Source organism: Channa argus, chromosome 14 (genome assembly GCF_033026475.1).
Source record: "Channa argus isolate prfri chromosome 14, Channa argus male v1.0, whole genome shotgun sequence".
Lineage (NCBI taxonomy): Eukaryota > Metazoa > Chordata > Actinopteri > Anabantiformes > Channidae > Channa > Channa argus.
This window is the reverse complement of record NC_090210.1, coordinates 17,588,853-17,599,208: the sequence shown is the minus strand read 5'-3', so window position 1 is coordinate 17,599,208 and position 10,356 is coordinate 17,588,853. Positions and strand designations below refer to the sequence as shown.

General features: G+C 37.8%; 1 protein-coding gene and 1 non-coding gene across 2 annotated transcripts; both read left to right on the top strand.

Annotated features, from left to right (window-relative positions):
- The first annotated feature begins 1,812 nt into the window (after positions 1-1,812).
- Positions 1,813-1,884, top strand: trnae-cuc (transfer RNA glutamic acid (anticodon CUC)). Its single transcript has one exon. It is a non-coding gene; the product is annotated as a tRNA-Glu (tRNA).
- A 1,612-nt stretch (positions 1,885-3,496) lies between these two features.
- On the top strand, positions 3,497-10,281 carry dapk3 (death-associated protein kinase 3). Its single transcript, XM_067474805.1, has 9 exons — positions 3,497-3,606; positions 4,412-4,518; positions 5,304-5,664; positions 6,261-6,390; positions 6,539-6,587; positions 6,669-6,695; positions 6,796-6,948; positions 7,064-7,109; positions 7,566-10,281. The coding sequence occupies exons 2-9, from the start codon at positions 4,457-4,459 to the stop codon at positions 8,088-8,090; spliced, it is 1,353 nt and encodes a 450-aa protein (XP_067330906.1). The 5' UTR covers positions 3,497-3,606; positions 4,412-4,456; the 3' UTR covers positions 8,091-10,281.
- The last annotated feature ends 75 nt before the right edge of the window (positions 10,282-10,356 follow it).

The following is a 10,356-nucleotide window of genomic DNA, read 5'->3' as shown; positions in this document are numbered from 1 at the left end:
GTTCTGGTATTCTATTGGCTGCTGTCAGCCTGACGAAAGGGTGAACGCGTTTCTGAGTGGTCAAAGCCAAAGTCAGTCAAAACTACAAATAAGTCGCCGCAATATAACACATAGTATTGGAAAGTATTCAAGTACATCCACCTAACAGTACTTTTGTACAAACGAAAAGCACTTTCTTTCAGTACTTTAGTTTTATGCACCGTTATAAAAACGCTACTATTTTTTTCCAGCTGCAGTTGATAGATTCGTTGAATTTCAGGTTACCATGTGTGTAGCCTTCTTGTTTATTGAAACAATGCAATGTATGGTAGTTTGGTAATTTTTTATTCTGTACTTTCGCTGGTTTGTTAGATGCAACAAGATAGGTCTACTTTTTAAACTGCCATCTGTAATAACGGATTTATTCATATTTGATTTAAATTTAATCACAGCTACAACTCAAAACATGACATTAAGTGTCAAATAATACAACTGGGTCATTTGTAGAAATGAACATAACATATACATTGCAACCACAAAGGGCCACAGGCCAGTGTCTAAAGGTAGAGGTGGCAAAGGTCAAACAAAGTGCATATGAGGACTTGTATGCTAGGTTGGAAACTAAAGAGGGAGAGGTGGATTACTACAGGTTGGTGAGACAAAGAGATAGAGATGGGAAGGATGTGCAGCAAGTGATTAAAGATAAGGATGGAAATGTATTGACAGGAGCCAGGAGTGTAATGGGACAATGGAAGGAGAACTTTGAAGAGTTGATGATTGAGGAAAATGAAAGGGAACGAAGAGTAGAAGAGGTGACTAGTGTGGAGCAGGAAGTAGCAAAGATTAGTAAGAGTGAAGTGAGGAGGACGTTGATGAGGATGAAGAGTGGAAAGACAGTTGGTCCTGACGACATACCTGTGGACGTATGGAAGTGTCAGTAGAGAGAGGAGAGGTGGCAGTAGAGTTTCTGACTAAATTGTTTAACAAGATCTTGGAGAGTGAGAGGATGCCCGAGGACTGGAGGAGAAGTGTACTGGAGAATATTTTTAAGAACAAGGGAGATGTGCAGAGCTGTGGCAACTACAGACGAATAAAGCTGATGAGCCACAATGAAGTTGTGGGAAAGAGTAGTGGAAGCTAGGCTAAGGGCAGAGGTGAGCATTTGTGAGCAGCAATATGGTTTCATGCCTAGAAAGAGTAAAACATATGCATTATTTGCTTTGAGGGTGCTGATGGAGAAGTACAGAGAAGGTCATAGGGAGCTGCATTGTGTCTTTGTAGATTTAGAGATTTATGGATGTAGTGAGAGAGGAAGATGCAGAGGATAGGGTTAGATGGAGGCACATGATTTGCTCTGGCGACCCCTGAAAAGGAACAGCCGAAAGGAAAAGAAGACACAACATAACATTTACTGTATGATTTGCTTTTTTTAGGTTTTGCTATTGTTTTAATTTATGTTTTGTAAACAGGATCATAAAACATCATGGTGTTGCACCACTGCTAAACAATCCAGAAAAAAACGCTGCATATCCACTGTATACAATAATTTATATAATGGTATACAATTTCCAGTATGCTCAAGCTATGCTTAAAAGGAGGCTACAGCTCCGTTTTGCCGCCTGCAACCCTCTATTTTCTCAGTAATTGTAGCCTTATGGACAAGCAGTTGGTGGCTTATCAATAGTACAGTATTTTCTTTGCAGTTTCAGCTGTGAATGTTTTAAACGCAATGGATTGTTGTACCCTAGTGCACAGTGGTTATGGATCTGGAAATAACAAATATCAGAATCACTCTTATTTTTATAAGGAAATTTTAGTACGCCAGATATGGTATCCCTGGTGGTCTAGTGGTTAGGATTCGGCGCTCTCACCGCCGCGGCCCGGGTTCGATTCCCGGTCAGGGAACATATTTTATGCGTCTCAATTATACCCACTGAAATTAAAGGACTTCTTACATTAAGAACCGGCTACGCCAGCTACTTTTTCTGCGTGCATCCCATGGTAACTAAATGTCTTGTTAACAGCAATGTATTTAATGCTCAAAAGGAAAACGTTACGATAAAGATATTATAAGTATTGGCTGAGCACTGACCATAAACTAACTAGATTTAGCCTGCAATTTCAAACGGAATTGAGAAGCCAATCGTTTGCTCTTAAATTTCCCTTGCTATTGTTTGGTGATATCCCTGGTCTGCCTGAATTACCTCAGCCTTACTTTATGGTGTGATCTCTGCTGTTGCATGCTCAGTCTTGTTGATCACTGACGTGCTGCAGCAGCTTGATTCACTCAGCATGAACTCATCCCATATGTTCGTCCTGCTGCCGGATATTTAACCAGGAGCTGAGCGCACTCTATCACCGGAAGCCAAGCGATTTCCTTTCACAGTTAAAGGGAGCGGTTTGGTGCGGCTACCGCCACAGTTTGCATTCTGCAACGCAAACAAAGAAAACCACAAATCTGTTTTCTGATTTGGAAGCCTTCACTTCTTTTTCCTGCACAGTGGTGGAAACAGTGAACTCCATACACCACTGCCTCTTAGTGGTCAGTAATATCACAAAAAATGTATTTAATTTAAGCACAAAAGTACAAACAAATAGACCTCTCTGAACAAAACGAGCCATTTTAAAAGTATATACAGTATGCATATACATGCACTTTATGTTTTCTGGTGTAACCATCACTAATGTTGAAGCTGGTAAAGGTGGAACTAACTTTAATCCCTTTATGTACTGACAGCTGGTTAATTCATAATAAAAATACTTTACCCTTTATTATTTATTCGTTTTTTTGTTTTAAGAATCTACAAAGAAAAAGTAGTAACTAAAACTATTTACATAAATATTTTTCTCATTGAAACTCACTAGTTAACTTTTCTAGATGTTGATACCTACCAGCTAATAAATGGTGGTGTATTGTAATGGAATAATTACCCGTCAGTACATAGAGTAGTTAAAATCTGTTCCACAGTTACCTGTTGTGTCCAAGTCATTCTTTAATCAATTAGTTTCATTTACCATGATTTGAACAAATCTGAATTAGATTTTAGCATCAATTGACATGAAATTCAATACTGTTTAAGTTATTGGGTTTTCTCAAAGAAGGATTGTACAGTACAGTACATTTTACCTAATCACTTTTTTAACACTTCTACCAAGTATAGGGAAGTATAAGTAATAAGACTAAATAAAAGTAATCAAGTAAAGTAGTCTACTGCTGGCTATACTGCCTCCAAACTATACTTAAGTACAGCACTGGAGTCACTGTACTGTTATTTACCACCATTGCTTCAAAGAGCAACTTTAAATTCACAGAGATGCAAAACCAGCACAAATGGGTGCCAACCGTCACCCCAAAAATTACTCACTTTCAGTGTGTAGGTCGTAAGGGAATTTACATGCTTGTGCTCAGGAACTCACTGTGTCATTTGTCCGTGTTTAGCAGAAATTCTATACAGTATCACATGGCACTAAGGCTTCATCAAAAGTTCTCGCTAGTTTTATTTTGAAAACATAAGGCGGAAGTCCTTATGACACTAGGCCAGCTTGACCCAATTCAGTATGAAATTTCACACGGCTAGCTAACTAGTTTCCTTCAGAGAGGAATGCAGCACTTGTAGACAAGTAAATGTAAGTATCCTTTACCTTCAAATTTGATGTAGTTGAATATATATTACTTGTTGACAATATTTCAATATTAGTAGTCGTATATTTTCCTTACTTAAGTCACCATAATCAGCAAGAGCCGGTGTTTATACCGTCAGACCTTTACGTTAGCCTGCTAAGCTAACCAGCTCTCTTACGCTCCCTTTTGTTTTTATCATTATATTTATGTCTTTTCTTTAAACGGCCAAGAAACATTATACATGTTGCAAAAGTCTCCTTTTTATATTCATGACATCTATGCTGTTTTTACTAATAATAACGTTACTGGAAAGGCTAACGTTAATACAAAAGCAAACGTTGGCCACTAACGCTAACTTATTAGTTTTGTATCTGAAATTACGCTACTACTACTTAGCTACTTATCAACTAAACGGTCCTTTATGTTTTTGTATAGACCAGTAACATAAAACAAGGTTTAAATGTAGCTAAATCCCAGCTGCATTAAATGAGTCAGATGGCCAATTCAGGGAGGAGATGATGTAAGTAGGACTGGTATGCAGAGGTCTGACATCAGCCAAAAAGTGTCTGAAAACTAAAGCTGTGTTTACTCGGCCCAAATAAGGAGGAGATAAGCTCAGGTTATGCAAGGTGACTTACCATGGAGATGAAAAAGTAGTTATGACTTATAATTAGGATTTTTATAACATGCCAGCACTAGTACAAAGGCATTGTTTCGGGCATTGTTATTTTTGTGTAGGAGATTCACTCCGATCACACACCGCTTTTAATGGTGTGTTACTATATATTTCTTCTTCTATGTTTTCTACAGTAAATCTCAAGGTATCACTTCCGTCATCATTCCAGTCAGCACACCATGGCTGGTTTCAGGCAAGAGGATGTTGAGTTGTATTATGAGATGGGAGAGGAGCTGGGCAGGTGGGTAATGACTGAATTCTTGCTTTTTCTTTTCTGATAAAAAGAGTTTCTGTAAGGATCTGTCTGATATCACGGCATAATAAACATGGTGTTCACATCTGGCTCCGACATAAGTCTGAGGTGTCCCAGTTGCTGAGAGGTGATGGCGTTGTAGCAACAAAATTTTTAGGATGCTCTATATCTTTGAAGGTCACCAAAGATTCCATCAAAAACCTTAGATCCTAGCTGGACCAAAATATTTAACTGTACTTCTATTATGAATTATCATAATAGAATTTTATATAGATTCATGCCCTAAAGTTTGAGGAAAGAGTCACATAGTGGTAGCAAGTTGAACTCAAACTTTCTTCCTCCGCTGTGGTGTAGTTTCTCCAAAGTGGAGAGCGTGAGTGTGTATGTTCCTTATCTTTATTACAATACTCTCACTATTAGTGATAGTATATTAGTGACACTAATTTTTGGGATTAATTATAGACATAAATGACTTGATTATGTCTATATTTTGTTACAGTAATTATTTTTCAAATTAAATAATCTAGAGAATTAAAATCACTTTTGCTTATTAATATAATAGAGGTTGCAAGCCAAAAACTTTGGGAAGCACTAAAATATTACCAAAAATGTAATGTTCAAAAAGTTGCCAGCCATCATATCTTGATAAAGCTTGAGCAGTCAGTCAAGCAGCCAAAGAATATTTCATTATAACAACAGCTTGTAAAATGCAGAAAGGCAGGTATATGTTGTTCTTTTTTTAACAAAATCTCTTTATTGTTTCTTCCCTGCAGCGGACAGTTTGCCATTGTCCGTAAGTGTAAGGAAAAAAGCACAGGTGTTGAGTACGCAGCCAAGTTCATCAAGAAGCGGCGACTGTCATCGAGTCGGCGAGGTGTGAGTCGGGAAGAGATTGAGCGTGAGGTCAACATCCTGCGGGAGATCCAGCACACCAACATCATCACTTTGCATGACATCTTTGAAAACAAAACTGATGTGATCCTGATCCTGGAGCTGGTGTCTGGAGGAGAGCTATTTGATTTTCTGGCTGAGAAGGAATCCCTGACAGAGGAAGAGGCCACACAGTTTCTCAAACAGATCCTGGATGGCGTTCAGTATCTTCACTCCAAACGTATTGCGCACTTTGACCTCAAGGTCAGACATCTGTTAACCTCTGGTGGTGGGGAAAATAATTGTTAGCTGCATTCACTGTTCTGCTTTAAACGACCTTTGGTTACAACCCAGTATCCCAGCTGAGATTGAAAAGTTACAGTTGAAAATGTTTAGTGTGACTGTAGTTTTAGGAGTTGTCCTTTAAATATAAGCTCATCAATAGTTCTATATTACATTTATATTAATTGAATTAAATCACAATTTTATTTTTATCTCTACAGAGCATTTTAGTATGTTTGTTTTCCCTAAGTGCACATAACAGCCAGACTAAATTAACATCAACAAAGTAGAGCTTTTAGCAGCTAAAGAGCAACATATTTACCACCATATTTAATATTATTAAATAATATTTATTAATATTATGTGTCTGTTGTGTCTGCTTAATCTATAAATATTATGTGTTTGCGGACACATTTCCAATCTCAAGTGAACTTTAAAAGGCGATAATGTCAGATTGCTCCCAATTAGCCAAAATATCCATTAATGTAGCTCCAATCTCCAAATCAAGAGACCTGATAGTTTTTTGTTTTTTTTTCTGTGTACTAAATTATTCATTCATTCTCACTGTTGATTTTCAGCCTGAGAATATCATGCTGCTGGACAAAAATGTCCCCAACCCCAGGATTAAACTCATTGATTTTGGGATTGCTCACCAGATTAAGGCAGGAAATGAGTTCAAGAACATCTTTGGAACACCAGAGTTTGTTGGTAAGATCCTGAACATGCATTTCACAATAAATATGTACTATTTCCTAAATCCCAAAGCAGTTTTTGTGCTAGTTTGCCCACACTGGCAAGTGTTCCGCCTCTCCACATCTGGTTTGTATTCAAGTGTTCATTCCTCTGTTCTTTACAGCACCAGAAATAGTCAACTATGAGCCTCTTGGACTGGAGGCAGACATGTGGTAAGATATAAACATTTTGTTTCCTATAAAGCTGCTTTCCTGACTTGTTTGAAAGTTTTCATACATTTCTCTTCTCTGCAGGAGCATTGGAGTAATCACGTACATCCTGTGAGTAATGATAATTTCAGGCTATTATTTTGCTGTTTAAAGAAACACATATCACTCCTCCTTCACATGTGGTCTAAATGTAAGCCTCTGTTAATTTCAGGTTGAGTGGTGCTTCACCATTTCTGGGCGAGACCAAGCAGGAGACTCTGACCAACATTTCCGCTGTTAACTATGATTTTGATGAAGAGTATTTCAGTAATACCAGTGAGCTGGCCAAGGACTTTATACGTCGTCTATTGGTTAAGGATCCAAAGTATGAACCTTTTTAGATTTTACACCAAAAGTCAAGTGGAGAAATATCTGCTCTGCAAATATGTGAAAGTATAAGCAAATCTCATCGGTGAAGTTTTTATTTTATTTTTTTGCAGGAAGAGAATGACAATTGACGACAGTCTTGAGCATCCTTGGATTAAGGTGAATGTTTTATTATCAATGTTGTATCTGGTGTGTAACATTCAGTTTCACATGTTTACATTCAGCCACACTGAAAGCGCGGAGAACTTAATACATGCTTTTGTGTTTGCATGACTAAGTTATAATTCCATAGACTCTTTGAGAAATTGTTTGTTGAGATATAGTTGTAAATGTTGCTGTTGGGAAGAATTTTAGTTGTTTTAAAAAGTACTATATAAATACACCTATAAATTGCTTCATAGCTGCAAGTATACAGTACTGGAATATTAGCTGAAAGATTACAAGAAACTGTAGTGCTGGAATACCAAAATTATCTTTCCATTATTTAGTTTTTCTAACTGAGCCAAGTTCATTGTTCAAGTGTGGAAGCTTCGTCACAGTTCTTTAATAAAGTTAAAAAAACAAATCACATAGTCAAAAAAGTTTGTTTACATATTTGCCTTTTTTCTTCTCCAGGCGATTAAGAGACGAAATGTGCGCCAGGAGGAGAGAGACCACAAGCCTGAGCGCCGCCGCCTGAAGACTACTCGTCTGAAGGAGTACACCATCAAGTCCCACTCCAGTATGCCACCTAACAACACTTACGTCAACTTTGAGCGCTTCTCCCAAGTGCTTGAGGAGATTGCGGCAGCAGAGGAAGGCCTGAAGGAGCTGGAGCGCAATCAGCGCTCATGCAGAGAGGATGTCGCAGCCTTGCTGTCCATCTACGAGGAGAAAGAAGGTTGGTACAAGGAGGAGAACCAGAGCATCTCCAGCGACTTGAGCCACATCCGCCAAGACCTGCAGCGTACTCAGGCTCAACGCAAGAAGTGTCAGGAGGAAGCTCGGGTCGCCACGCAGGCCACCAACATCCTAAAGCGCAAGTTTGGGCGTCTGGAAAACCGTTACGAGGTCCTGTCTGAGCAGCTGGCATCTGAGGTCCGCTGGGTGGAGGAGCTGGTCAAATCTATGGCTCTGGCAGCATGCCCTGAGCTTGGCTGATGTCCAATAGTTACATTTCCATTTCAAGTATCCTCCTGCTTGTCTTGGAGCAGGTCTGTCATCATCATAAGCTATGCTGCTACTGCCCGTCGTGAAAAATGTTCCACCATTTTTATGGCATGCTTGAGAGAACCAGCAAGAAACAGAGAAGCAATATATACTGAACCCATTCCTCCCCTGAAGAGGGTCATTCCTGTGTTTTCATAAATTAATTTATAATTTTAAAGATTTTACGTACTGTAATCCAGTTGTTATGCATCATATTTGCAAACTGTTTTAGCTTATGTGTAATTGTCAGTATTGCAGAATACATTATTATCTTAGCCTGGTTATCTTTTTAGAAACTGAGTTACATGTGCTTTTTCTAGTGCTTTAAAGGCCTCAGATGTCAGCTCGGGTGTGTCTGCCAAAGGTATTAGCCACTTATGAGGCAGTTTCACAATAAACAGCTTTTACTGTGCAGTTCAGGGGTATTTTTGTTGTTAACATGCATTTTAGGTTCACTTGCAGCTGATGTTGATTTGTTACATGTGTTGGGACAGTGTGACAACTACAAAAGTTGCAATTAATACAACTCTCAGTGTAGAAGATTCTTGGTAATGCTTTGTTTTACAGGTCTGTTATTTCCTAAAAACTTCTTTGTGGTTGTGAAAGCATAATGCACTTTGGTAATTGGTTTTGATTTTCTGAGGAATGTCCTTAAGTAACATTGCTGCATTTAAACCCTGGTAGATGCGTATGATAATTAATTCATTAAATTTGCTGAACTGTGTTTGTACATTATACACATTTCTCAGTTTGCATATTTAGCTCACCTGGTTTCCTCTGATTGAAAGTAAAGTGCAAGTGATAACTCTCTATTTTACTAAAATTGGAACCAAATTAAGTCTAACTTTCCAGGTAGCTAGTCAGCAATTATGAATCTGTAAAACAAGCATTACCAGATTCAGAATGTATAAACTCATTTTTGCAGTGCCTGTAACTTGAACGACCTTATTTGCCTTTGCAAGCACTCACCTGTAATTGAGCCAGAGATAGTACTGTCACACTAATATTGCTCAATGGCTTAGGCTCAATAATGTTTTGCACAGTAGCCTTGTAAACCAAAAAGTGTGCATGGAATCTTTATCTATGTACTGTAACTTATGCTAGTTGTTGTCATTCAGACTATCCTTGTGAACCTGAAACATTCCATCAATATAATTGACAGCCAACTTCACATTCCCCATGTACAATATAGAAAGTATATGTTATAGTCAGTAGTATTTTCTTTAGAGAAACATACTCATTTGCACCTGAACTGTTAAAAGCATTGTTCCAAAGTGTATTTTAATCTTGGGTGTAAAGGTGAACTGTCTGGGCTTGTTTCAGTAAAGAAAGTTAAAGACAGTTATGTTTGTGTTACTATTGCCCGAATGGAAACTCCTCTCACTGGAACTTCACTATAACTTGTGATGATATTCAGGTCAGAAAAATACTTCTGTCGTGACAGAGGCAACATCATGTAAAAGATGGCCCTCTGGTGGTAGCATGACATAATGACCCATTCAAGTTGAATAGCATTCACTGACCTTAGCATATTTAAAAATCTGTACATGTATTAAAACTATACAAAACAAAGGTGAGATAAAGCCTCTTTTTCCTTTAGCTCTTGGTTATTTGAATAGTTAATAGTTATACTGCAGTTTGCATGTAGGAAAGTAGTTATCAGATTCTTTACTTGAAGTATCTTCCAATACTTCAAACTTAATGCATTTATATTTTTACTTAAATAACTATATAGAAACAATCAGAAAATGTATCATTATTATACTGATAAAATAAACAACAATAAAAAAAAGTGTTTGTGTTCCATTTTAAGTTAATGCAGCTCCTCAGTCACACTGTAAACCTGTACAGTACGTTCCATGGACAGATCGGGACACAACAGTCCTCCAGAACTGAAGGAGACATAAATTGACCACAAATGGATGAGCCATGTTTGTTTGTTGTCACTTCACTTTGTTGTGGTCAGATTTCACATCTTTGAGCTAGTTTAGCATACCTGTGGTAATTCTAAATTATTTAAGAAGATTTTGTGTTTCTTTTTTTTTAAGATTCTTTTGTATCATTTATGTCAATTGTGAAAATTGTGTTTGTACTGCTTTTGCATTGTTTTTTATTTCTTTGTGGTCATTCAGTGTCTCATTTAGGTTTCTTTGCTGAAGAGCCCATGTGCCTATAGCCAGTAGGCACTTTCCTTAATTTAATCCACACCTATTCCTCC